Source organism: Pestalotiopsis fici (assembly GCF_000516985.1).
Source record: "Pestalotiopsis fici W106-1 unplaced genomic scaffold PFICI_Scf_6, whole genome shotgun sequence".
Classification (NCBI taxonomy): domain Eukaryota; kingdom Fungi; phylum Ascomycota; class Sordariomycetes; order Amphisphaeriales; family Sporocadaceae; genus Pestalotiopsis; species Pestalotiopsis fici.
The window spans coordinates 3,057,358-3,084,341 of NW_006917096.1; the positions used below are offsets into that span (position 1 = coordinate 3,057,358).

At 51.0% G+C, this 26,984-nt stretch overlaps 9 protein-coding genes across 9 annotated transcripts; 6 read left to right on the forward strand and 3 right to left on the reverse strand.

Annotated features, from left to right (window-relative positions):
• Positions 1 to 960: 960 nt before the first annotated feature.
• PFICI_09391 (uncharacterized protein) lies at positions 961 to 3,597 on the forward strand (the record flags this gene model as incomplete). The annotated part of the gene is made up of 3 exons (XM_007837972.1): positions 961 to 1,387; positions 1,440 to 3,284; positions 3,338 to 3,597. 3 exons carry the CDS (start codon positions 961 to 963, stop codon positions 3,595 to 3,597), a joined length of 2,532 nt encoding a protein of 843 aa, XP_007836163.1.
• A 1,647-nt stretch (positions 3,598 to 5,244) lies between these two features.
• Positions 5,245 to 5,775, forward strand: PFICI_09392 (uncharacterized protein; the record flags this gene model as incomplete). The annotated part of the gene is made up of 1 exon (XM_007837973.1): positions 5,245 to 5,775. The coding sequence occupies one exon, from the start codon at positions 5,245 to 5,247 to the stop codon at positions 5,773 to 5,775; it is 531 nt and encodes a 176-aa protein (XP_007836164.1).
• Positions 5,776 to 7,294: 1,519 nt separating this feature from the next.
• PFICI_09393 (uncharacterized protein) lies at positions 7,295 to 10,341 on the forward strand (the record flags this gene model as incomplete). Its single annotated transcript, XM_007837974.1, has 4 exons — positions 7,295 to 8,387; positions 8,489 to 9,406; positions 9,458 to 10,146; positions 10,195 to 10,341. The coding sequence occupies 4 exons, from the start codon at positions 7,295 to 7,297 to the stop codon at positions 10,339 to 10,341; spliced, it is 2,847 nt and encodes a 948-aa protein (XP_007836165.1).
• Positions 10,342 to 10,968: 627 nt separating this feature from the next.
• PFICI_09394 (uncharacterized protein) lies at positions 10,969 to 11,685 on the reverse strand (the record flags this gene model as incomplete). Its single annotated transcript, XM_007837975.1, has 1 exon — positions 10,969 to 11,685. The coding sequence occupies one exon, from the start codon at positions 11,683 to 11,685 to the stop codon at positions 10,969 to 10,971; it is 717 nt and encodes a 238-aa protein (XP_007836166.1).
• A 601-nt stretch (positions 11,686 to 12,286) lies between these two features.
• Positions 12,287 to 13,461, forward strand: PFICI_09395 (vesicular-fusion protein sec17; the record flags this gene model as incomplete). Its single annotated transcript, XM_007837976.1, has 5 exons — positions 12,287 to 12,319; positions 12,378 to 12,501; positions 12,617 to 12,668; positions 12,721 to 12,975; positions 13,047 to 13,461. 5 exons carry the CDS (start codon positions 12,287 to 12,289, stop codon positions 13,459 to 13,461), a joined length of 879 nt encoding a protein of 292 aa, XP_007836167.1.
• Positions 13,462 to 14,015: 554 nt separating this feature from the next.
• Positions 14,016 to 15,856, reverse strand: PFICI_09396 (uncharacterized protein; the record flags this gene model as incomplete). The annotated part of the gene is made up of 2 exons (XM_007837977.1): positions 14,016 to 14,754; positions 14,937 to 15,856. The coding sequence occupies 2 exons, from the start codon at positions 15,854 to 15,856 to the stop codon at positions 14,016 to 14,018; spliced, it is 1,659 nt and encodes a 552-aa protein (XP_007836168.1).
• Positions 15,857 to 16,833: 977 nt separating this feature from the next.
• Positions 16,834 to 20,750, forward strand: PFICI_09397 (uncharacterized protein; the record flags this gene model as incomplete). Its single annotated transcript, XM_007837978.1, has 2 exons — positions 16,834 to 16,896; positions 16,992 to 20,750. 2 exons carry the CDS (start codon positions 16,834 to 16,836, stop codon positions 20,748 to 20,750), a joined length of 3,822 nt encoding a protein of 1,273 aa, XP_007836169.1.
• A 662-nt stretch (positions 20,751 to 21,412) lies between these two features.
• On the reverse strand, positions 21,413 to 22,128 carry PFICI_09398 (uncharacterized protein; the record flags this gene model as incomplete). Its single annotated transcript, XM_007837979.1, has 2 exons — positions 21,413 to 21,835; positions 21,949 to 22,128. The coding sequence occupies 2 exons, from the start codon at positions 22,126 to 22,128 to the stop codon at positions 21,413 to 21,415; spliced, it is 603 nt and encodes a 200-aa protein (XP_007836170.1).
• A 2,532-nt stretch (positions 22,129 to 24,660) lies between these two features.
• On the forward strand, positions 24,661 to 26,456 carry PFICI_09399 (uncharacterized protein; the record flags this gene model as incomplete). The annotated part of the gene is made up of 3 exons (XM_007837980.1): positions 24,661 to 25,003; positions 25,087 to 25,471; positions 25,529 to 26,456. The coding sequence occupies 3 exons, from the start codon at positions 24,661 to 24,663 to the stop codon at positions 26,454 to 26,456; spliced, it is 1,656 nt and encodes a 551-aa protein (XP_007836171.1).
• Positions 26,457 to 26,984: the final 528 nt, after the last annotated feature.

The window sequence follows — 26,984 nt, forward strand, 5'->3', positions numbered from 1 at the left end:
CAAACAAATGTGTAGCTATTCATTGGCTTGGAACTGTCGGATTAATCATGGTCCCGTTGATGCTCCAACCGCGGCAGACTGCCGACTGACAAATGGCAAAATGCTGTCACTGGACAGGCAAACAGGTGCCCGTTGAGCGGAAATGGTCTGTGCCCACCCACCAACTATCACCCAACTCACACCCCCGTTGTGCCCCATGGTCCAGTTTTGCAGCAATAGCGATGCAGGTCCGAGCTTTTCCCATTCTCTCTTACCCCCTGAGTCTGGACAAGGTCGAAGTTGATGCCTGAGGTGATAGCCTCGCTGCTCGTTTGCTGTTCTCATTGGCTCGTGCACATTTGGCGCCAAATCATCCATTTGGAGCTTAAGTCGTCACGTCCATCGGTCGAGGTCCGCGAAAGCCACGAACGTCTTCAGTGAATCCACCATCATCAAAGGAGGATCAGTATTGTGTCATAGTCGGGAAAGGTGGCCTTTCTCCTTCGCTGTCTGTCCTTCACCACTTCTGCTGTTGCATTCTTATTTTGCGATTTAATAGACACGACCTCGACACACGACCCTGCTACGATCCATCCCATTGTCGCCAAGCCTGAAAAGACGTTGCCGAGCGATTCCCAACTTCCTTCCACCTCAGCCACCGCGGCCAATTCTTTTAATAATTTTATTGTCCTTCGACTTTTTTCCACAACGGCACAACAAAGCCGTCGAGTTGCAAAGCTATCTAATCGAGCTTCGACACCAACACCCCTCGCCTCGTTGAATCTGCGGATGCAATTGATTGCGCACACGACTCGAATATTGTGCATTGCTTTCATCCTTTGAGCCAGACGGACGCGCATGTCGAACCGATTGTTTATCGCAACACAACGGTGAAGACGGCAGAGTGGAAGGCTGATTACTGTCCTTCGTACGCCAGGAATAGCCAGTCGCTGGTAGCATAGCAGAGCCAGGTTCACAGCTATGAGCTGGCAACAGGTCTCTGCGATGGGTGGTGGCAATATGGGTAATCTTGGTGGTCAAGACCTTGGAGGTTTGCCTGCAAATGGCCTCAACCAACCCCATGCCACTGAATATACCCTACAAGGTGTTATGCGCTTCCTCCAGACCGAGTGGCATCGGCACGAGCGGGACAGGAATGCCTGGGAGATCGAGCGTCAAGAGATGAAGGGCCGCATCGCTGCCCTTGAGGGCTCAGCTAGGAGAGCAGATGCAACCCAGAAGGCTCTGAGGAGATATGTTGGAATCTTGGAGAAGAAGGTCAAAGATCAGACCACCCAGATCACGCGCAAGTCACAAGGCTCCGATGCCGGATCAGTTGACGAGCACGCTGTGAAACAGCCTCCTCCCAAAGTCGATCGTGCAGCTTTGATCGCAGAGAAGCTCCAATGTGAGTTGATTCTTTGCTTCGGCCCTCACTAAGCCATACTGATAATTCATAGCCTCCAACGAGAAGCCGAAAGAAGATATCGCTGGCCTCGAAGGTCTTATCGGAGAACGTGGCCAGGAGGAGGAAGACCGCGAACAACTGAGAACTTTCCTCGACCAGTGCCAGAACGAGTTCATGTACCTCATGATTACTCCTGCAAACCCCATCCCGCCGAGAGACTCTCCTCCGCTTCCGATGCTTGACGACGTGCGTGATGGCGAGTACGGCGTACCTGGAGGGATGCAACCTCTCGACGCAGCCTTCCGAGCACTCCATCTGAACCAAAATCACGTCAAAGATCCCGGGCTTCGATCTCAACCAAACCATGCTGCGCCAATGCAGCAGTCCCAGATCCCCGGCCTTGCGCGACAGAATGTTCAAGAGTTGCAGTCTGCACCCATGGTCCGCGCTAACGAAAACCCTTCGGTCACATACAATAACACCAACCCGGACTGGCAAGCTCCCGTAGGAGTCGCCCTTACAAGTCGTGACGATGTACCCATCAAGACCAACCACACCAATGAATATCCACGACAGACCGCGGTTGAGGAAACGGAAAAACGTGCTCTAGGCGAACCTGATGGTTGGGATTTTGGAGAGGGGGCTTTCCCTGAAGCTGCATCTTCCCAACCGCTCCAGAATCTGTCTTCACATCGACCTGACACGGACGTCTTTCCCGCTGCTGAAAATCCACCAAAGTCACCCAACAGAGGTGCAAACTCACACAGAAGGAAGACCTCGCTGTCACGCAGGAGGAGTCTAGACCAGGAACTGTCTCTCAACTCCCTGTCACACAAATCAGATAGTGGCAACTTCAAGCTTCGGTACGGTCTACGCGGTCATCTCAACACAGTCCGGACAGTAATATTCTCTGGTGGCGGCAGCCCCGGAGAACCTGAAATTTGCACAGCAGGTGATGACGGCCTCATCAAGCGCTTTCACATCCCACGAGAGAACCCAGCTCACATGAGCACAAGCGCATCAGACCTCGATGTGCCCGCAGACTTTACGCATCGAGGCCACAATGGCGCCGTCTTGTGTCTGACTTCTTGGTCTCCGTCGCCGAATTTCTCAACTGGAGGAAGAGCACAGGGTGATGGCTGGATCTTTTCAGGTGGCCAGGATGCTTCCATTCGAGTGTGGGAGCGTGGCCGGGTTGATCCCAAGGCAACTATCGATGGGCACACGGATGCTGTCTGGGCTGTCTGCGTACTTCCCGCAACACTCGGTGCCGTCTTTGGTCAAACCAGCTCGTATGGCAGTCCAGATCGCATTTTGCTTGCATCCGGCTCTGCAGATGGTGCTGTCAAGGTCTGGACTGTCAGCGCTCCGCCGCAGCTAACATCTCCGCAGCCATCTACTGGTCGTCGCGCTACGGGAAGCAGAGGTCGTGGCAACTCGATGAGCTCTGGCTCACAATTCCCAAACACACCCCAGCCCAATATGACATCTAGCACACCTTTCCATTCTACACTTGTTCATGATATCAAGCGGGCCAACGGATCAAAGGCTAGCCCAACGTGCATCACTCCACTTTCGAACAATGGGGAGGCATTTGTAGTATCTTATTCAGACGCAGCTATCATCATTTACGACACAAAGACTGGCGAAGAGATTGGCACAATGGCTAGCTTGGAAACATTTGACGGCACCCCAGGAACCAGTGTCAACGCTGTTGTCGCTACAACTGCCGGCCTTGAACAGAGTTCAGGTCCGGGCTTGGGTGATGAGGACGCTAATGCGCCGTCAGGGGGAGCAGGGCCTACGGGTGGTGGTCTTGGCGCGGGAAGTGGCATCGAAGGTGTAATTATCAGCGGCCATGAGGATCGCTATGTCCGTTTCTTCGATGCAAACAGTGGTAAGTTAATATTGCTCACCTGCGAGCGTACGGAAATACTCACAATTGTCTAGGTCAATGTACATATAATATGCTGGCCCACCCCGCCGCCATCTCGGCTCTATCACTTTCACCTGACGGCAGAGAGTTGGTCTCGGCTGGCCATGATGCCAGCCTTCGATTTTGGAGTCTCGAGAAGCGTAGCTGCACGCAGGAAATCACGACTCACCGCATCATGAGAGGTGAAGGCGTCTGTTCCGTGGTCTGGAGTAATGACGGACGTTGGGTCGTTAGCTCAGGCGGCGACGGCACAGTCAAAGTCTTTGCTCGTTGATGGGAATCCGTCAGTTATTTGTAAATAATTTCAACTTGCCAACATGATTATGCAAGCGAAAATGCGGAGTATGGGTCACGAGATCAGGATGATGTATGGGATACTCAAATCACCACTGGCATTACACAGTGGGTAAGAGCGTGTATAAATTCGAAGGCGTCTTTGGCGCTATGCAAGAGAATAATATTATGGAATTAGGGCTGGTGGACCATGGCTGGCATCATTCTGCTTGACGTACCTGATTAATCGTGAGACCGCCAAGACAAATGGAAAAGGAGCAGTTAACCGAAGCATAGACCATGTCCAGTGGCATGGTAGAGAGTATCTAGCTCACAATGCGACGGATCCTCCAGGCGTCGGTGGCGTCTTATGGCTTATGTTCATGTGCCTTCTCGGTCATGATATTCCACAAGTTTACAAATCCTTTAGCACCAACGCAAAGAATTGTCCGTTGGCTCATTGAGGGAAAGAAGTATGCAGGTACCAGAAACCAGGTACTTTGGTCATGGAGAATGCAATGTGCTGTATTATCTTGGTTGGTTCAAATCAATCTTACCTACCAACCATCAGAAAATTGATTCACTATGTTTTCATTCCTGATATACCCACCTAGGCACTGAGTGGGGGGATGAGCATGCGGCCCGAGGCTTGGGGTCATGCAGACGGACACGCCTTGCTTCATTACCGATGTTGGCGATCCCTGGATTATGTTGGTCGCACACACCCATGAAAAAGTTATTTGGTCGCACAAGATTGTCAGAGGGCGTTCGCACAATCTAGAAACATGGTCACAATGTAGCACGCCGGTCCGCAGTGGCTTATTCGTCTCTGAGAACGCAACGGTTGGCTTCCACGATGCTCGTAAGCAATGACGTATCCAAATGGCATTGCAATGCATCCGCGATCTCTAATGGCCATGACTTTGAACATACGTGCACATCAAGTAGATACGCAGTCAAAAGAAAGGTTTGGCGTGCCAAGGAGACCGATCGGCCAACCTGCATTATGCGGGACGGACGGTGTACAAATAACTGTCACCAGGGTTCCCCTTGGGTTTCGGTTGCTGGACCAGGTCAGCTCGACCATCCAGGGCTGTTATATGGTTTGTGATCAACACGGCCCCTTCTCGAAAGGAGCAAAGACCGACAAGATCTCACGTCACATCTCCTGATTGGGCAATCCACCCTAGGACGCAGCCTCGTGATTGGTCCGTCAAGAGTTCCGGGGTTAGAATTAACCGCCCATTCTAGACATTTGGGACTAGCTTTGCAGAATCTCATTGGCGTGCTGGGTGAAATGGCCCGGCATTTTCATCACAGTCTCTGTTCACGAGTAGGAGGGCCAGAAAGTGACCCGATGTTTGTTAGTGATGTGATGCGCATCCCGTGCAAGGAACGAATTGCAGTGGAGTGGTCTAGTCACGAGTGCTAGGGGAAGGTGATTAGGATTTTTTACCAACTGGATTAGGAATCTTACAACTGGATGAATAGGGCCATATTGCGAATCACTTCCAGGTGATAGTCTAATATATAAATGCTGTTTCCATACCCCTGAAGTCAAACGCTCTTTCGTTCCACCTCAGCACTGCCACGAGTCACAAGAACAACATCTCTTTCCGTGGCTGCAAACACTACCAAACCGTTCAATATGTACTTCTCTTCCAGCATCGCCCTTGCCTGGGTTCAGTTCGCAGTCCTGTGTTCTGCAAGTCCTCTACTAGTCTCGCGATCATCCGGGCCAGCCTGTACCTTTATCGACAACATTGGCGTCATCAGCTGTGATGGTGGCTGCTGCGGTTGGGCTCTCTCGGGAGCAACATCACCATTCTGCGAGTCCAGCACGGCCAGTACTCTCACCCTGGTCAGCAAGCCCGACGGATGGATATCTTCATGCTCCACGCTGCAGTCGGACCTGACGGCCAACAACAAGGACTATATCCTCACGACATACCAGCAAAACACATGGCACGCCATCGTCTCAAATGATGGCTGCCGCTTTGAGGTCAACATCAGCGATCCACAAGACTCGAACGACCCAATTCGACTCACGGGTGGTGATATTGCGACTTTCTTGGCCTCGGGCATCCCGGCCAGTCAGAGTGGTGGTTTGGGAGCGACGGGATCGACGAGTTGTTACTCATTCCACCTGCAGTGGAGGATGGTACCTCCTGGAAACTGATACCTAGGCCATGGGGGGATTTAACTACGAGGCTGCTGGTAGCAGGCGCCATCAAATGGACAGACAGACTTGATCATAATAGAGTTTCATTATGAGCGGCCACTTACTCTCTCCAAAGACGTATTCATTTGTTCTCAAGTGTGAGACTGAGACGCAAAAAAGTTTTAAAGTAAAGTGAAGGACAAAAAGAATTCACAGAAGGATGTGATGTCTTTGGCGGTCACACAAAGTTGTAATTATACGTCAAATGACGTACTTTATTAGAAAGGACAGCATTAGTATTCTGAGAGAATGCACCTATTTTTAATATGCAACACGAGTTGATAAAGAGGTCATTATGATTGTGATCTTTTAGAAAAAAAGTTCATGTGGAATGCCTGGTCATTTGTTCCAGCCGTGGCATCGATGTAGCACACAAGAAAGATATGGCGTGGAGACACTACATTACTATCGTAGATACATGACCCCAGCTGACCCATGCAAACGCCTAAAATGGCAAGATGTTATAGAATTGTCAAATGTTAATTGGCCATTGCTTTGCTGTCAATATGACAAAAGCAAGTTGAATTCAAGCCCCAGTCAATTGCCCCAGGAATCCAATTTCATTTTCTATTACATCAATTCCACTAATGGATGAACAAGGCAATACGCGCCGTTTGTGCAGTGTTCCCGTGTACACCCGTCTGACGACAATCGATAGGCCCCCTGTAGAGGTGAATGACTGCATTGTCTTACAGTAACAAACGGCCGGCACGGCAACCAGCAGCTTCGGTGCAGCCTCACTGAGTACTGGATCCGATCACCAAAACGAAGTAAATAAAACTTCCGGTGGGGTTGTGAACAAGCTGTACAAACGACCTTTGCTGTTTTTGCGCACCACTGACAACGAGCCTGGTCGGAAGATCTGCCCATTGTCAAAAACGAATTTGAACAAGAACTCTGTGAACCTGAGCAGTGCCCGTTTGTTGTGACACTTGACACAACACATGTCTTGAGAACATTGCAAAAAGGTCGGGGAACTTCCATTGCCATAGCGTCATTCATTTGCTAATGATCGTGGCTAGGCATCCCTCACAGACACTTGTGCTTTGTAACAAGAGCATCTTTTGTTTGCCGTCCTTGCATTTTATTCTATCCGAGGTGTCGATTCGCCACAATTCGACAACGATAAACATCCGCTTGAGTCTCAGCGCGACACGATACGAATTGCTGGAATCGTCTGCGCTTGCTGCCATGGCATTTACCAATCCCACAGCTCGATGAACACAGGTAAGTGTAAATATCAACAGCACAAAAAGGGAATTCAACAAATACAAGTTGCAGACATCAAAATTTGATGTTTCTGGCTGACAAAGTGTTTAACAGAACTTTTCAACAGCCTTGGAATCCAAATCGTGGCTTCCCTCAGTCTCTCCTGTCGCAGTGCTTTTCTGCAAAGAGCTTGCCGTGCATTGGACCTTCCTCTTGAAACGCCTGGTTATTCCACTCGCCGATTCTACTTTCCCATTGCGTCTCGAAAATGGACGATACTAAGCAGCCGCAGCAGCAGGCTGGGCAGGATGTGACTCTGCCCATGTCCATCCCCAAACCGCGGGCTCAGGACTTTGCCCCAGACTTGACCAGCTCTCCCATATCGACATCCCCTCACACATCCGTCGACGATACACTCGACCCAAACATTACCGATCTGACTGATGAGATGGGTCAGATGTACAACAGCAAGAGCGGCCTCCGCGGCCCGCCGCCCCCTCGGCCAGATCTGACCGATGTGCTGAGCATTGAGCAGTACAAGCAACTTGCAAGGCTCATCACAATCATCCTAGAGGGCATGAATAAATCGCTTAAGGAGCTCTGGGAAGATATGGGAGTGGCCAATAAGCACAAGAGTGCAGCTGAGCCGCGCATTACCGGCCCTACGCCAATGCCGGCCATGTTCGTTTCCATTCCGAACCCTTACAGCCCAAAGTATGCCCACCTGTACGGCAACAAGCCTCTCATTCCCGAGATTGAAGCACCCAAGGACGGCAATGCTGCTACCTCAAATGATGAAAACAAGGAGAACAAGGCTGGGTTCAATACTCCGGTGCCCACTAGCACAACTGCTATCGTCGATAAGAAAACAAAGACGAAATGGCCCAAGCCTCAAGTCTTCCTCCCCCCTGGAATGACTACCGATGATATCAAGGCCACCAATGCGGGAAACAAACCTAAGAGTTCCAACAGCCCAACGCCGCCTAATCTCCCAGTTGGTATCCACGCGGATATGCTTCCCCTGAAGCTGCCCAAATCCTTCGGAGATGCTGTTGAGATGTACGGCACCAAGACTGAAGAGGAGATTATGCGTAGTCAGATTACTGAGCTGAAGCGCGATTCGCTCGCTCACTTCGGAAAATTTAGAGCTAACGTTGCCAAGCGTATGGACAGCGTCCTCATCAGAAAGGGAGGTAGAGAGGGCAACGTCATTCAGCCTCAGCTTTCTTTCGAGTCGCAAGCTGGCCATGTTGGCCAAGTTTCAGGCATCCGACGTGGCTCTGGCGGCGGATTTCCGGGCAGTTTCAAAGGAAGGTCACAACATGGTTATCCGAGTGCTCCATCACATGTCCAAGGCAATAGTAAGTACTTCTTGTGAGACCCGTGATTGCCATAGCTCGGCCATCTTAAACCATTTTCTTCACATGATGAATCAATATACTGACGGTATGATTCTGTTCAGACGTTTCTTCAACATCCACTACCGAGTTCGACACCATCAGCATTCGTTTGTTCTCTCCTCACAGCACCCCCTTGAGCAACCAACCCAAAGAGAAGCGTGCTTGTATCTTGCACTGCGTTGCACTGATCTTGCTCGGTCTGGATAACTACTGTAGCTACAGTCGTGCGCTCCTGTGCCACCTGGCAACCTCCCTGTCAATCCCTTTGCACGTCCTTACCGATGACGAGAACCGCATCGGCAAGGCACTGGCCAAGATCGTTGATTGTATCACCCCGGAGGAGCTCCAGGCGCGACGTCTCGAAGAGGGCAAGAATCGTTTCCGTCGCAATCACCTGAAGCAGCTGCAGCCGCAAGATCCCAGTGCCTCGGTCAATGCTTCTCTAAATGCCCCTAATATCAGGCCGCCCAATGCCGTCAACGGCGAGACCGTGGGCGGGCTGGCGGCACCTCTCGTCTCTGCAGGACTTAGTACGGTCTTTGGTGGCTTTGGCGTTGGTCCCGCTGCTGCCACCACCATGCTCCAAGGCATGGCAGAAAGTCCCGTCGTCGTTGGAACTCTGTTCGGCTTGTATGGCTCGCGCGCAACTGCCAAGATGACGGAATCGTACGCAAAAGACATCCAAGACTTTGGTCTGATTCCAGTTCACGGTCAAAAAGATCGAACCGCCATGAATGATCCTTTCGATGTTCCCGCAGATGACCGTCGACTTCGCCTCACCATTGGCGTGACCGGTTTCTTTGACCCAAACATCCCTGATGGTGACGATTGCAAGAACCCCTGGAAGTGTCTTGGTGATCTGAATGAGGTGTACAGTCTTCAGTGGGAAACGGAGGCACTTCTTAAGACAGGAGCCGCTCTCGATAATGTACTCAAGGCTCCTGGTTGGACCGAGGCAAAACAAGACAGCACTGGAAATAGTATGTGCCTTTCATCAACTCCGTGGTGTATAGTGACTAACCTTCGACTAGTTTCCGAGTCTATCAATACTCTGAAGTGGCCCGCCGCCATGATCCGCTGTTGTAAGATGATTGATAACCCATGGGCAGTCTCCATGGCCCGCGCGGAAAAGTGCGGTCTGGTCCTGGCTGATATGATCTTGGGAAACATTGGCGGTCATCGCCCCGTGACCCTCATTGGTTATGGTGCTGGTGCCCGTGCAATCTGGGTTGCTCTTATGACGCTATCAGAAAAGCGCAGCTTTGGTCTTGTTGAGAATGCTGTCCTGATGGGATGTCCCAGTCCGTCTAACACTCAGTCCTGGGCTGCGGCTCGAAGCATCGTAACTGGTCGACTTGTCAACGTGTACAGCAAGAAGGACATCATGATGGCCTTTGCCATGCGCCTGTGCAACTTTACCGCCGGCATCGCAGGCTTGGAGGAGATTGTTGGCGTCAATGGTGTCCAGAATTACGATGTCTCGAACATTCTCACTGCGCACAGCCGCTACAGATATTTGGTTGGCCCAATCCTTCAGAGACTCGGTTGGGAGGATGTCCGCGCCAAGCAGGGACAAGAACAATTCGCTGAACTTGACAAGATGATCAGCGAAGAGAAGAAGCGCGATGAGCTTCGTGCCGCATTCTCAAGGAAGATGGCTGCTAGCTGCGTCGAGCAGGAGCAGAAGGCTGAGACAGCCTACACAAAGACTACCACCACAGTGGCAAATAAAGGATTGAAGGTCTAGGAGACTGATACTAAAGGCCAGGTAGGAATCAGTCTTGGCGACACTCAGCAGAACGATGACAAGGAGAATGTCAGACCTGTCAATGGTCGAGACGAGACTGGCCGCACTCCCGCCGGCGGTTCAAAGAGCCGTAAGAAGCGTTCTGGCAAGGGCCGAAAGCGTGGATAGAGGTCATGCGAATCCTCATCAGATCATGAGTCTGTCCGTCTCTGCAGTTTCTTATTCAAAACCACCGAATACGACATACCTGCACCACCTTGTAGAGTATTCACTAGTGGTCCGCATGGTCGTTCATGGGTGGCCTCCTGACAGTTACATCAAAATGAAGATTTGCTTTTGGAGGATTGTTATTCATATCCAGTCGCCATAATTGACCAGGGGAAATCAGTCAGGGAAGAAAGATACGACGAAAGAAGAAGAAGAAAAAAAGGCGGAGAGAAAAGAAAGGAAACGAAGTATAGACACCAGACACCCAGAGATGAGATACACGGCATGGATATACCCCGAGCTTGGTAGTTGTAAAGACCTAGCTCATGTGCATTGTTTTGACACTTCCATCTGCAATTTGGTAGAAACCCTTAGGTTGAAACATAATTCTGCAGTGGAACACGCGAGACCATCGATGAAATACTTCACCGTGACATATCTTTATAATTTGCTGACCAAGTTTGTGAGTGGAACTCTGTCCTGTCCATAATCATATGAAGGCTCCATGCCTGGGTATATTGTGTTGGAATCGATATGGAATTACTGCAGGTAGCCCCTTTGGATATGTCTGATCCACTACTGGTGTGCTCATTTCCCAGGTCCGCTTCTGACCACAAAGTATCTTCCAACCTTTTCGCTTGCACCTTTGAGCACATCCCAGTCCTCGACGCCTTCAATCTGTTGGCCAGATCTTGTCCGTCGCCTCCTCGGCCGCTTGGCATGGCCGACCACATCTTCGGCGGCGAGAGCGCCCTCGAGGTCCGCTAATCCGACGGTCTGCTCACTCACACCAGCGGTCGTTTCGTCGCGAATTGAGACTAAAGGCTGGACACCAGTCGTGTCAATGGACTGAATACTGCGCACAAAATGTAGCTGCGCCCTTAGTGTGCCGAGGAGCTGCGATTCCTCGGCTTCCGTGGCGGGAGGAGGAAGGGCCGAGAGGCGGAGGAGGTGTCGGAGGGTTTGGGGTGTGATTTCTTCTTCTTCTTCTGCTGTCTGCACTGCTGGCGAGGAGGAGGAATTGGAAGACGATGGCGGCAATAGGGAGCGAACGGACCACGTCGGCTTAGCGAGAATCTCTTCTGGCGAGGGATCGCGCGACTGATCTGGGGCGAATATGCGCCGCGCCGAGGTGGTTGAGAAGGGTCGTGATTTACTCTGGCACTGCGCCTCGAAGAGTGATTTGGACGGAGAAGAGAAAGTTGACAAGTTTTGTTGCCGTATGGCCGGTTGTATGGCTCGCCGGCTTGTGCCTCGTTGTAGCCGCAGGGCTGTTCGGCATTGGCTGCATATCGTAATGGACATGATGACTGGCTTTTGGTGGTTTGAATGCAGCCAGGAAAAGTCCGTTGCGCCGTCGTGAGAGGCCCGACCGTGTAGGGGCTTGGTCAAGAAGCGTTTCGAGGTATTTGTAGTCAATGGGCTATATAAGCCTTGTGTTTGTTTCGCGCAATGGCAGTTTGGGGCGATATGTAATTTGGTTATTTGGAAGTTGAAGTATGGTTGGCGATAGTTTGAAGAGCTTCACGAGATTCGACTGCTTGGATCAAAGTATGGACTACCTTGGTTTGTTCTGCAATTGGCCCATTACCTCAGTACCCTGTACTTTAGCCCCCACGCTGCGGAGCAGATTCGGGGTCCAAGTACCAGGAACTGCTGGAAGCCTGACATGAAGCAAGGCGCAGCAGCGTCATAGCTCCTAGGCGCATGTTTTAGGCGGTTGTTTCCGCGACCGTGACCAAAGTGGCCCAGAGCAATAGCTGACGCATGCAACACTGATCAACGCCATTCCAACTGACACGCAGACGAATTTGCAACTTGCGCGCAGCATTTGATACCCCAAACCTCGATTATTTTCCATCAAACGAAAGCACATCCCTCGAAACGAAATAACGCCGTCGTCACCATGGCAGGAGATCCCCGCGCTCTGCTTCAGAAGGTCGGCAATGATACCCCGCCAGATGCCCCCCGCGACAGGATGCTGATGCGCAGTACAGGCAGACAAGGCACTGTCTTCCGCCTCGGGAGGATTCAGTTTCTTCGGCGGCAGGGAGGAGAAGTACATGACTGCGGCAGATACCTATATTGAAGCAGCAAATGCCTTCAGGGTGCAGAAGATGAGTACGTAATACTCGCACCGTCTCACGATTCAGGGACACCATTCAGGTCCCATCGAATGTCGTTTTGTACGGCCAGCCTCTTGCAACAACCGATGGCTGACTTTATGAGTGTGAAGACAGGGAAGCAGGCCAGGCTTTCGAGAAGGCTGCCAGCGTGCAGATCAACAAGTGAGTGATTGGACCAGGTGAGATTCTTGTGGGAGATTCTGACCCCCAGCAGTCTGAAAGAGCCCGATGACGCTGCCAACACCTACGTCGATGCATTCAAGGTCTACAAGCAAGAGTCGCCCGAGGATGCCGTGCGGTGTCTTGACTTCTCGATTCAGCAATACTGCAAGAAGGGAAACTTCCGCCGTGCTGCTCAGCACAAGGAGAACCTAGCAGAGGTACTCGAGACACAGATTGGCGATATCAAGCGCGCCCTTGAGGCCTATGAACTGGCTGCGGGCTGGTACGAGAGCGATAACGCTGCAGCGTACGTAATACTCAACATACCCTTGGCTTTTGATTTCAAAGCATGAATTCAATGTCTGACCGTAATTGTAGTCTTGCGAACAAACTCTGGCTCAAGGTCGCTGATATTGCCGCCCTTGACGCCGACTACTACAAGGCCATCGGAAACTACGAAAAGGTTGCGACTGCTAGTGTTAGCAACAACCTTATGCGATACAGTGTCAAGGACTACTTCCTCAAGGCTGGCATCTGCCACCTGGCTACACAGGATTTGGTTGCGACCGACCGGGCTTTGGAGAAGTACCGTGATATGGACCCGACCTTTACCCAGACTCGTGAGCACCAGCTGTTGGTGGACCTCACTGAAGCCGTCAAGGCTGGCAACCAAGAGGAATTTACCGATCGGTTGTTCCAGTTTGATCAGATGTCCAAGTTGGATAAGTGGAAGACTGAGATCTTGGTTCGGGTAAAGAACATGATTGTGGCCGAGGAAGAGGACTTCTCATAAAGAGGGAAACCATAGAAAGTCAAGCGTATAAGCGGTTTGTGGCCAATATTCTGGAAATTCACACACGGCAAAGACCAACGGAAAGCAAAGTGATTTGTTACTGGGGAACTGAACTCAATAACTCATTACTGGTGTCATTCACGTACGGTATAGGAAGACTGATAAGGTGTAGACCCGGAACCAAGACATCGATTTAAATCAACACAGATATCCATAACCAATACATGTTAACCAAGGACCGCAATGCTTTTCTTCCCAGTTATCCATGCCAAAACGCCCATTCCCGTATGTATCCACCAGGCAATATGAATGCTTGCCCCCGAAAAGATGAGTATGTGAACCGTTAAACCAAGTGCTCATAAATCATGATGCTTTGAAGAATGCCCCGCAATTGTAAGTGCAAAATCCCTTTTTCAACGCCCCTTTTGTACAACCAACAATGTTTCTCCTCCAATTTGCCCAGTATAGTCTACTCTCAGTGAAGCTTGGCCATCAAAACCATATCAAAGTGCGAGCCAATCGTCATGTTTGCGAACTCTTGGTGGGCAGTTTCGTCAACTACGGTCCGAATTTCTCTTTGATGTCGTGCTGCGCGAGAGAGACTCTAGGTTCTCCGGTCGCACAAAGACGAAGACGGGCGACACGGCGGGCATATTCTTTAGAATCTCACGAGCGTATGGCGAGGTTCGGTCCCATTGACCTTGAGAGTCGAGACTTCTGAAATCCTCGCTATCATCAATGACAGCATACTTGAAGCGATGCTTTGTCTGTGGGTGTTCGAGCAAGGTCGAGGGTACCACCTCTTCCCGCCAGCCCTGCTTGGGCCACATGATTTTGGTATAGGGTAGCTTCCAAGTGGCGTTCAACCAAGCCTCGCCAAAGACGAATTCGAGGTCCTCCCAGTGGGCCGCGTATTGGAAGAGACGCGTCAGGGTGGTGAACTTGCGATACCACTTGACGGTGGGACCTCCGTTCTCGTGAACAAAGTCGAGCAGCTTATGGGCGATACGGTTGATGGCGTCTGTGTCCCGCAGGTCGACGAGTACGAGGTACTCGGGACCAAAGAAGCTGTCGACCATTTCCGCGGTCCAGTCCCCATCGGCGCAGATGACTCCCGACGCGATGCGGATGGTTTGCAGATCGGGAAAGATTTCTCGATCGCTCAGGCGCTGCAGGCGATGGTGCAACTGCAATGGCTTGAGATGCTCGAAACTCTCCATGACGACGTGCTTGGTCACGGTGTGTACGCCAATGACCTTTTCGGCCGACAGGGAAAGTAGAGGAAATCCCGGTCTGGGCTGAACCAGGTCAGCGGTGGGTAGAAGATACTGTGAGGCTTGATGTTAGTGCTTTGAATTATATGAATATGTCCGGACTCGTGTGCTCTGAGTAGCAATCTCGAGACATACGGGTGCACAGCATCATCTCGGAGTACTCTAGAATGGGGCAGGGCGTGATAAAGGAGGAAGGCTTACGGATTTCTTCCGTCGATTTTAGGGCGTGGGCGGGCCAAACGATAGAAGCCTCCCATCTCTTCTATTGCCTCCTTGACCTCTGCGTTGAAGTTGGCAATAGCTGGAGGTTTGAGTCGAGTCGCAAAGCCCCTGAGCCAGTACTTGGGCGCCAGCAAGAGCTTGCTGGGCATGGCTTCCATCCATATTCTCTTTTTGATATGGATGGGAAGACTTTTAAATCCCGGCTTCTTTCTGATGGCCAGGGGTGCCGGTCTCAAGCCGTCGCTGGTCTCGCTTGCCTGCGTCGAACCAAGATCTTGGGAGTACGTAGAGTATATGGAGTCGAGGTCCTGATCTGTGTACTCTGAAACGGTATCGTTGTACGAGTTCTTGAGGCATTTGGTGGTAGCCGAGGGCCGCGGGTGAAGTACGTCTCTGCGTCCATTTTTCAAGAAGCTGGCGGGATATTGTGAGTACATGGAATCCACTTCTGGCTCCGTCTTTCCTGAACCAGCGCTTTTTCTTGTCACTGATGGTGTCGGCTCGATTTTATTGCTGGTATTTGCTGCTGGCTGCTCTTCGGCATACATTACATAAATGGAATCCACCTCCGTCTCGGTACTCTTCGACTCGGTGCTTTTCGACTCGGTACTCTTCGACTCGGTGCTGTGCCTTGTTGAACCATGGTTGCGGCGGTCGCTGGAGGACAGAGAGGCCGCGGGAGTCAAAAGGTTAGGACTGTGGCGTGTCATGTATTTGAGATAAAGCTGCAGCGGCACTTTGAGATAAACGTGCTCCCTCGTGACCAACTCTTGCTCTGCCTCATGGAGGAGCTTTCCAAGACTTGGCATGCTCTCCGGTCGGTCGTACATGGTGGAGGAGGAGCTGTAGCTCTGCTCCTTTACAGGCTTGTTTCTTTGGGCCTTGCATGATGCGGCCATGGTTATTGAAGAGGAATTTGTTTTATGAGTATAATAAGGGGTATTTCAAAGGCTCAGTTTGATATCTTCTTGGGTTGGTAGATTGAGGAAGAGAGAAAGAGAGAGTTATTGTCAGGTTTGTGCAGATTCAAACTGGTGTGAGTGTTTCTGTTTACTTCAGGCTTCTGTTTGTGTTTATTTCGGCGGAGATACATGTAGACCTTGTTGGCACCTCGGAAGGTTAATTTGTGCCCAGAAAAAATCAGTACCACACTGCGGTATGGTGTTTTGGTAAACGATGCCTTCTCTTCTACTGGAGCTTGTAGGTGCATCCTGTTTTTTGCTCGCCGTCCCAATGAGAAGGGAGGACGACAGAAACCTGAAGCAATATATTATTTGTGGTAATCATCTATGTGTGGACGAGTGAATGTCTACAGCTCAGAGTACACAGTTTCGTGAATAGTGTACCTTCACAATATACCCTTTCGGCGCAGCCATCGGTCAACATATGTTAGTTGCTGTGCGACCACAACTCAGGCGAACTCTATCGAAGGTTTTTTCTGTAGGTATCTCTGGTTCTTGGACATACGGTCACAAGGAATATCTCCTCGATTCTTTGTTTACTATGTGTATCAAAATCCGTTGATTTTGAAATGCTAAATGTGTCATTTATTGATTATCTACACGATCGTACTTCTCAATATTGGCCTGTATGATCATATACTCATCCCGGATCTCTTTATGATCCGTGCATCCATTCTTGTCTCACACGTATCAAATCCACGCTATTGCCGAGGGGTCCTGTGGTACGTACCCCTCATACCTAAAGTGCATTGATGGGGGCGCTCGAGCTGCGACAACTTTTTTTTTTGACGTTTAAGTGGGGTCGATAGCCGATAAGATAAAAATGATTCCCAAAAATTTCCCAAAACCACAAGTGTGAGGGACGGTACAGTTTGGTCTGCCCAAGAGAGAGACACTGGTTCAGAACTCTCAAAATGGCGACTTTGGAAGAGAAGCTGGACAAGATCCGGTCGCCGAATCTTCAGAGTCAGCAGCAGGTTAGTAGTCCCTTTTTATTACAGTGCATTGCGCAGTACAGGTTAAATCACATTCCGCGGGCAACAGCAGCTAACATGACCGCCCTCTCAATCAGACCGTCGTCATCCTCAAGGCAGTCGACGAGACGCTGAAGGAACAAAACACGGCACCGACGCCTACAGGCTACTTTGCCGCCCTTCTCGCACTTCTCAACCAATCCATCTCCAATGGTCAAATCAACAAGGAACTGACCCCTTCGGTCGTCTATCTTCTCGACGTTGTTACGCCATTCGCTCCCCACTCACTCCTCCGATCAAAATTTACCCAGATTCTTACGCTGCTCGCGCCCGTGCTGCTCCTTGCAGATGCCGAGGCCCCGCTGCTCAAGCCATCCATTGGATGTCTCGAAGCTCTTCTTCTCGCACAGGACCTGGCAGCATGGAAGCAGTCTACCAACGAGATTAGCCCGCGCAGGGCCGTGGCAGGACTCTTGAACCTCGCCATAGACCACCGACCCAAGGTCCGCAAGCGGGCACAGGATGCTCTCAAGAAGATCCTCACCAACCCCCCTCCCAGCCCGTCTTTGGACCACCCGGCCGCCGACCTTTGCGCTGAAACCGCCATGAGGAGCCTCGCTGAGCTGGCCGAGAAGGCTGCGGCCTCGAGAAAACAAAAGAAGTCGGCCGAGGGAGAGCACGACCCGGCTTTGATCCATGCCCTTCAGCTCATCAAGACGGTTACTCTCGCATGTGGCGGCTGGCCGAGCAAGAACATTGAATCGCTCTGCGAACTCCTCCTCGGTATTGCCAAGACCGGAAACGACCACATGACCATGGCCGTCTTTGACATTTTCGAGATGATCTTCGAGGGTATGGCTACCGAGGAAATGGCCTCTGTCAAGCTCCCACGCCTGCTCGAGATTATTGCCGAATTGCGACCTTCTGCCAACGACACACAACTTCTTCCCCCTTGGATTGCTATTCTGTCGAGGGGCTACGACGTTTCTGCCCAGATGGAACCAGAGGATACCTTCCAGAAGCTGCCCGATCTGTTCAGCTTGGTCTCCGAGTTTATGGAATCATCCTCGCATAACATCCGCGTTTCCGCATCAGAATGTCTGATCTCTTTCGCGGCCAACTGCATTCCCAACCAAGTCATTTTGGAGCCATCCATCTATGACGAGAAGGTTCTTGAGAAGCTAGCGCAGATTGCCGAGAAATTCCTCACTGTCCAGTACCAGTCAGCATGGATGCAGACCTTTAACGTCTTTGGTGGCCTTTTTGATGCTCTCCGATGGCGATCAAACCCGATACTCCTTGGCATCGTAAAAGCCGTTGGCGAACTCCGCGGCAACGACTCTTTCATGGGTAAGAAGGAGGCGGACGATGTGCTTGGCAAGGCTGTGAGAGCCATGGGCCCCGAGGCTGTTCTCAAGGTTCTGCCTCTGAACCTGGCAAAGCCTGCAAGGGGCCAGCCTGGCCGTGCGTGGTTGCTTCCGATCATGCGTGACTACACAAGCAACACCAACCTTCAGCACTTTAGGGACGAGATGGTACCTCTCAGCGAGGCCATGTTCCAAAAGGTCCTCGACAATGGCGATGCCCCCAAGACTATGGAGATCAAGATATACGAGACTCTGGTCTCGCAAATTTGGTCCATCTTGCCTGGATACTGCGACTTGCCGTTGGACCTTACCACGGCTTTCGACCAGTCGCTTGCAGAGATGCTAGCTAACCTACTCTACAAGCAAATTGATTTGCGACTCGAAGTTTGCAGAGCTCTCAGGACCTTGGTTGAGTCCAACCAGGCCATTGCTTCGGTGGAAGATGCTGAAGATCTAGTCCTGCAGAGCCGGGTTTCGAAGGATGATGCAAAGAAGAACTTGACCTACTTGGGTACATTTGCGGGCAATCTGCTTGCTGTGCTGTTCAACGTTTATAGTCAGACTCTTCCCCAATCACGAGGACCCATCCTGCAAACTATCAATTCTTATCTGAGCATAACTCCTAACCAGGAACTTATTGAGACATTCGACAGAGTTAGCAACATGCTTGCCCAGACCATCGCCGAGGCAGCCAGCGAGCAGGAGAAGAACAACAAGCAGCAGAAGCCCAAGGACCAGATGCCATCTACAAGCCATACACTCATGGACCTGGTTATTACCATGTCTGCGTATCTACCCCGTGAAAGTTTCGGAGCTCTTTTCAACATCTCATCTCTCATTATCGTGAAGGATGACGACCCACAACTGCAGAAGAAGGCCTACAAGCTTATTCCTCGGTTAGCAGGATCTGATATTGGTAAAGTGGCATTGCAGGAACGATTCGAGGAATTGCAAAATCTGCTACTCTCCAGCTCCGAGAAGGTGTCCATTCCAGCCCGGAGAGAGCGGATCGCTGCCATTGCGTCCATGGTCCCATTCATCCCCGACGATGGACTTCATTTTATTCCCTCTGTCCTCTCGGAAGTTGTGATTGGCTGCAAGGAGAACAACGAGAAGGCAAGAACTTCGGCATTTGATTTGCTTGTTGCCATGGGCCAGAGGTTAGAACAGTCCAAGGGCAAGATGATTGTCAACAGCAAAGTGCCTCACATGCCCGCCGACGCGCCGTCGGTTCCTGCTGGTATCGAGGAGTACTTTACCATGGTCAGTGCCGGTCTTGCTGGCAGCACTCCCCATATGATTTCTGCCTCTATTACCGCCATAACCCGTATTCTTTACGAATTCCGCGAAGCCCTTAGCCACGAAATCATGAGCGACCTTGTACAGACCATGGATCTATTCCTGACGTCCAACAACCGTGAGATTGTCAAGAGTGTCTTAGGTTTCGTCAAAGTGTGCATCATCAGCTTGCCAACAGAAATGATGGTTCCTCGACTGCCATCCCTAATTCCCAACCTGATGGTCTGGGGTCACGAGCACAAGGGACATTTCCGAGCCAAGGTCAAGCACATTTTGGAAAGAATGATTCGTCGCTTCGGCTTCGACATTGTGAACAAGCACTGCCCCGAGGACGATCGCAAATTGATCAACAACATTCGCAAGACCAAGGAGCGCAGCAAGAGAAAGAAGGAAGCCGCCAAGGCCGAGGGCCAGGAAGAAGACGAGGATGAGGCTGATGGCAAGCGCCGCAGTCGCTTCGAGAGCGAATACGACGAGGCGCTTTACTCTAGTGACGACTCTGATGCCGCCGAGGACTCTGACGAGGAGATGGGCGGAAACGTCTCCAAGAAGGGCAAGAAGGGCGGAAACACATACATCATGGAGGATGAGGACGAGCCCCTCGATCTGCTCGACAAGAAGGCCCTCGCCAGCATCTCGTCGACCAAGCCCGTTAAGATGCGCAAGGCAGGCCGGACAAAGGCCAAGACCGACATGGACGGCAAGCTCATCCTTGGCCAGGATGACGAAGACGATGCCATGGTTATGGACGCACCTGCCGAGGGCGGTGACAGTGGTGTAGGCGCCTACGTTGCGGCCCTCAGAGGCAAGGATGCAGCCCGTCGTGGACAGCGTGGCCGTCTCAAGTTCTCCAACAAGCACAGAAACCAGGATGACGATGATGATGAGATGGAAGTCGACGAGCGCGACATGGCCGCCATCAAGCACACTGTCAACAAGGCTCACGGAGGCGACCGGGGCGGAAGAGGCGGCCGTGGAGGTTGGGGAGGGGGCCGTGGAGGAGGCCGTGGAGGCTGGGGAGGAGGCCGAGGAGGAGGAGATCGTGGAGGAGGAGGCCGCGGTGGCAGAAGTGGCCGAGGAAGCTTTAACGGCGGCCGGAGAGGACTCGGCGAGGACAAAAGACACGGGGCTTCTGTACAGGGCGGTGGCAAGGTGGGAAAGCCTCATTTCCCAAAGGGAGGAAGGCGATAAGCAGATGATTGATACCCTTCTCGAAGATGCTGCCTTTTACTATTGCTTAAAGGGGTATATAGTTGCTTCGCTCTCGAATTTTACCAGGCGTACCGGCGGTTGCATAGGAAGATAAAAAAGACAGTCCAGTTAGTGATGAATTTGACACGACATAACAATACTAAAACGAAAATTTCATGTCTAGAGTGACAAAAAGACACTCGAGACTCACAGTCTTGCGTGAATGCATAAATATGAGTATATACCCATGGAACGAGTGTGGCATTCCATGCATCGTATCGCTACTGAAACAAAGGCTCTTGCTCTCTGTCCTTGAAAATCATAATAGTAGTGACACATATTTCCATACACAATTGTAAAAGACCACCGTCAACAATCCGGAACGCCGAAAAATATGTTGTGATAACCCGCTTGCATCGTTGTCCGTCCCTCCATCCTTTCCACTCTATTTAAACTTGCTGAAAATAACGGCAAAAATCAACAGAACCAATACAGTGATAATGGCAATGGTGATTACCCGATTTGTAGCCATCCTAGGAGACAAGATATGTTAGCCACAGTTCTCCGTTCCTGTGAAATTTGATCTCGGTATCACTCTATGATGAGAGCTTGAACTACCGATGAGGAGAGGGGGTTGTGTTGAGTTTTCATTAGGGAAGCCATTACCTACGAGCCATCCCCCTCAGCGTCTTGACGCTTCTATCAAGGTATCCCTCGCTCTCATCGAAGCGGGCCTGGGTATTCATGATGCGATCGCGCTGGCCGTGGAGCTCGGCAAGGGTGCTGGCGCCAACGGCCTCGGTCTCGTAGGCGAGGGCCTGGCTGTTGCGCAGGCGCTGGGTGCTGCGGTCGAGGCGGTCGGTGCCGGCGAGGAGCTGCTGGCGCTGCTCGAGCTGGGCGTCCTGCGGGCCGCCCGAGGGGTTGTCCGTGTACCGGCCGCCAAAGAGGGCCGCCCGGTCCGAGGCCAGCGAGGTCAGCTTGCGCTTGTACTGGTCCGCCGACGTCTCAAAGTTGCGGAATCGCTGGTTCACTTTGGCCCTGGCCGACGAGGGGATATTGGCCTTTTCGAGGCGCATCTGTCCGAGCTATTTTCGTTGCGCAATTCTCATCAGTTACATGGTTCCGTAGTTGTCCTGCTGCGACTACCACGATAGCAGGCGGCATGTTGTCGGTAAATTCGGGAGGGTTTCCATCCTACCAGTTCATCAGCCTCCTCCAGCGCTCTCTCTGCCTGCGAGATGGCGGCCTTTCTCGGTTCGCCGCTCAGCTCGGGGATCTGGTCCAGCTTCTGGGTCAGGTCGGCCTGTACGAGCTTGAACTCGGCCTCGTAGCTGCTAAACAGCTCGGAGCCGGCATCGGTATCGAGAGGGTTTGACATTTTTTATATTTTGCGATGATTGACGTGTCTTGTTTTGTTGTTGTTGTCGTCCTTTGCTTCCTACTGGTAGTAGTGGCTGGTGATTGATAACGACGAGGTCCGAAACGTCCTTTGTGTATTCGAAAGTCCCTGAATCCGCGAGGTTTCGTTTTGATCACCCTGTTATCCGTTCTCTGATTACAAGAAGAAGAAGAAGACAAATGAATGAGAGTGGGTATTATTTGTTGCGCGTCGTTACAAGTTGCGTATCATTTCCAGTTCGTCGCAGGTGATGTCAGGAAAGCCACTGCAACAAATGCGATCCCATGCGGTACCTGCCGTTGGGCTTTGGCTTGACCTACTGCCTACAGGCCTCACCTAGGCACCGGCTTTCGGGCGAGCCGATCTCCTTTTGCTGAGCCACGAATCCCAGCTCTCTGGTAACCATGGCACCGTAGCGCCTGAGATGTCCCCCATTTCTCCAGCCACATTAGCCACATTATGTTGTCCCCATCGAAAATGGTCCGTGCACCACGAGAATTTGTGGTTATTAGCAAAATTTTGAAAATTCGCTTTGCTCTGGTTTTCTCTTTTTCTTCTTCATAGAAAGTTGAACCCCCGGCTGCAGATATTTCAATTATGGCTCTGCGTCCCTATTTCTCCAACGGGCGCTGGGTTGAAAAAGCCGGGCAGACTGAAATTGGTGCTTCTAAGAATTGGATATTAGACGAGCCTTCTGGTTTGCCTCTGAGTATTCGGTCCCGTTGAGCCTCGACATTTTTTTAAGTTGTAAAATCTGTGTTCTTGTGTGCGTAAAATATGCGCCATAAAAGACTTGGAAGAGAGCCTGTCTCATGCTCTGCTGTCTCGTATGAAATGTCTGAATTTTTCTTGCAATCGTTCTTGGGAATTCAAATTTGGTACGAATCATTTGAGGTCGTCGTTGCTCTCATTATCAGGCAACGGAAAACGGTTGAATACGCCTATTTTGCTCGATGAGAGGATGCCTTGTGTGTATATCGTACCTGGCATCTACTTGCCAGGCACGCGATCAGACAGATCGGTCCATCTGGAGCTAGGATCCAGAGTTCCACTAGCGGTTCGACACCTTGACAAGATGGTTTGCCTCAAGTTGGGCATATTTGTTTATTGTGGCTCCTGCTATCAACTGATTCATCAGTCAATCATTGCCTGTTCATTTCTACATATGGCATGGTTGCATGTGATATCTTCATCCATAGATGGCAATGGTAGCATTGGCTCCCCAGCCAGCCACAGCAGCCTAATGTCTGGGGGTGGTACAACCAATCCTCAGCTGCATCCTCAGCAGTGCTCTGTAGCAATGTCTGCTGTAAGCACTTTCGGGAGGCATCTAAGGTACCTAACACCTTATTCGCAGCCGCCGAGCACGAGGACAAGACAAGGAGTTGAAGGTCAAAACGCACGTAATCAAGCGGAAGAAAGAGCACATACCAGCCACATGCCAATTAGTTTGTCGTATTGTATTTGCACATCACAAAGAGGGCGAAAAACGGGAAGGCTGAAGAAAATGGACCACGAGGACAATCCTAGGAACAAACCCCCCGTCAAAGCGTCTAGGTAGTAGTAGCGTTGGGGGTTCGCTCCCTGTCGGACAATGCGGGTTTCATCCTGGCGACATGGCGGGCTTAGAGGCTTCGAACTCAACAAAGACGATCTAGCGGCGGCATCGGCTGGGGTGGGCGTGGGCATGGGCGGGCCTCGGATATTGAATCGAATCGAGATAGCAAGAACATGTCTACTGCTCATCATCGGCGCTTTTTCTGCCTGTCACCTGGCTGTATTGTTTTTTTTCTTGTTCTAGTCGACCTTTCTTGTTGTTTCCCAGCACTCTAGCCAAACCAGAATATATCTCCGTCGCTTTTGCCTCGCTCATCCATTGCTTTCGTCTAGAACCACGACATATAGTCAATCAATAAGTGCATTCATTCAGCTGAGCCGGGGGCCAATTGGGAGCAGTATCCAGGAGAATCATACCTTGTCACCTCTTTAGCAATATGCCAGCATCAGGCAGACAAGAACTGTAAGTTGCATTTACTTTGCCAACCTCGACTGTGCAATCTCCTCTCTACCTCTGCTCTAGCCCACATCCCCTTCACATGCAAGTCATTTTTTTATTTTTTATCTTTGCTAGGTACATGCAAGAGATGCACTCAAACACAAAAGAGATGGAGAGTAGATGACACAACAGAGAGGCTAGAGGATTGGCACCTACAGCACGCCACCCACCAAGGGCACACCCAGCTGGCTGCTGCAACTCTGAGAAGCTTGTTATCTTAGCAACCCTAAATGTCTGGCTGGTACTACTGGCTGGACTGGACTGGACTCGCATTACTATACACAAGAGGGTGCAGGTCTCGGTGCAATCAAGCTCAAGCTCGTGGGTGGGCAGAGGGGAAGATTTCGGCTGAGGCGCAACTCTGAGTGTGATGCCCTGTCAAACACATACACTCACACACACGCATTGCCATGGCTCCCATCCGCGTCTGAAAAGTCTCTTTTTACTCTACCATTATGTTTCTCCTCCATTTCCTCTACCTAATCATCCGTGAGCTTTTGGCCCTTGTCGCTGCGCCCTTGTTCGATTTCCCCCTCATTTTCTTCATCACAGCTTCCGCCGAGGAAACCTCAATGACATCATCGGTTAACCGGGTCCCCAGGAAAACAGTCGCCATTGTCGGCACGGGAAGCGCCGGGATTGGCGCATTATGGGCACTGAACCGCACCCATCATGATGTCTACGTCTATGAGGCGGCAGACCGGCTCGGCGGCCACACTAACACCGTTACCTGGAAGCGCGGAAAGTATCAGGCGCTGGTGGACACGGGCTTTATCGTGCTGAACACGGCGACATATCGTACGTTCTTTTGAACCACGGTGCACTGCCTCGTCATGCACATGGATCCTGGAATCCCCGATTTGACTAACACGGATTACCAGCCAATTTTATCAACTTTTTGGAAAGAATTGGTGTCAATACGGTCAAGACTGAAATGACCTTTGGAGTCTCGCGCGACCATGGCAAGTTTGAATGGGCGGGTACAGGTCTCGATGCGGTTTTTTGCCAAAGGAAAAACATATTCTCGCTCAAGATGTGGAGGATGATTTTCGACATTATCCGATTCAACCAGTTTGCCCTCGACCTGCTCAGAAACGACGGTGCAGGTGCCGATGAGACGGAGACGATAGGTCAGTATCTGGAGCGCGAGGGATACTCGGAGACATTCAAGAATGATTACTTGATCCCAATGACCGCGGCCGTCTGGAGCACGAGTCCAGACAAGTGCAGCTTGGAGTTTCCCGCTGTGACGCTCATTCGCTTCATGTAAGTTGGCTTCGGTCGCTAAAGAATATATCTATATATACTGATTCATAATGATAGGTGGAATCATCACCTTTTGACGACAGTCTCAAAGCGGCCGGATTGGCTGACTGTTGAAGGAGGAGCCAAGTCTTATATCGATGCAGTGGTCAAGGGGTTCCCGCCAAACCATCTTTTCACCAACTCGCCCGTCAAGCACATCACCAACGATGCCGATGGCCGGGTGCGCTTGCATCTGGAGAATGGCAAATCCGAGGTCTATGACCACGTTATCCTCGCAACACACGGCGATCAGGCTTATCAGATCATTGAGCCGTCAGCCACCAACGAGGAAAAGTTGATCATGTCGAACTTCAAGACCTCTGAGAACACGGCGGTCCTTCATTCTGACTTAACGCACATGCCGGTACGAAAGAATTCGTGGTCGGCCTGGAATTATTTGACACTTTCGGATCCATGGACGGGCAGAGACATTGACAAGGTTTCTCTGACATACAATATGAATATTCTGCAGCACATTCCTAGGGAGCCATTTGGCGATGTGTTGGTCACCCTGAACCCGATTCACGAGCCAAAGGCCGCCACTGTGCAGGGACGATATTCATACTCTCACCCGATATACAACCCCGAGGCAGTACGCGCCCAGAACCAGCTGCACCGGATCCAAAATAAGCGTGGCATCAGCTATGCCGGCGCGTGGACCAAGTACGGATTTCACGAGGATGGGTTCAGCAGCGGACTTCACGTCGCGCAGGCACATCTCGGAGCCAAATTGCCATTTGATTTTGTGGACTCAACCTACAGCCGCGGGAAGCGACCCAGGCTGGGCCTTAGGGATAGGATTGTGCGACTCATCATACTCGCGATCCAAGTCTTGGTTGTTACACTTTTGGAGACTGTGGTGAGAAAGATAAGGCCTAGCCCGCTGCCCAAGCAGGTCAATGGCCTTCCAAAGAGACGCACCAACGGTTACAGGAGGCTGTCGTAAATCTTTATATATGGAGTTCTCGGAAGCATAGCTTTGGCGTTTGGGTTGCCAGATATCTATTGGCATTAGCATGAGCCGGACATGCCCTGATGTGTATACCCATGGACAAACTCTTGTGTTGTATCCAAAAGGCTTCAAGATGTCCTTTCGGGTACAACTCAAGAGTTTGTCCATGGGTATACACATCAGGGCATGCCCGTACAAGCTCACTTATACCAGATTGTATAATCGTTTTCTAGGGGGGTAGTAAATCTCTAATCATACAAATGACCATCATATCTTCCTCAAGAACCACATGCGACTCATATTGAAGATATTGGCTCGAACGGGATTGAGATAATCAAATGATAACGAAATGCCGGTTTCATGTGATAAATTCTCAAAGTTCAAGATACCTATATTTCGAAATGGTATCAATGCAGTGATTAGCGCGTAGTTGTTGGACTTCGGCTCTCATACAATTAAACTTACAGCGCTTGCAGATCCCTAGCCCGGACAGCAGAGAGAGAAAGAAAGAGGGACCCCTGC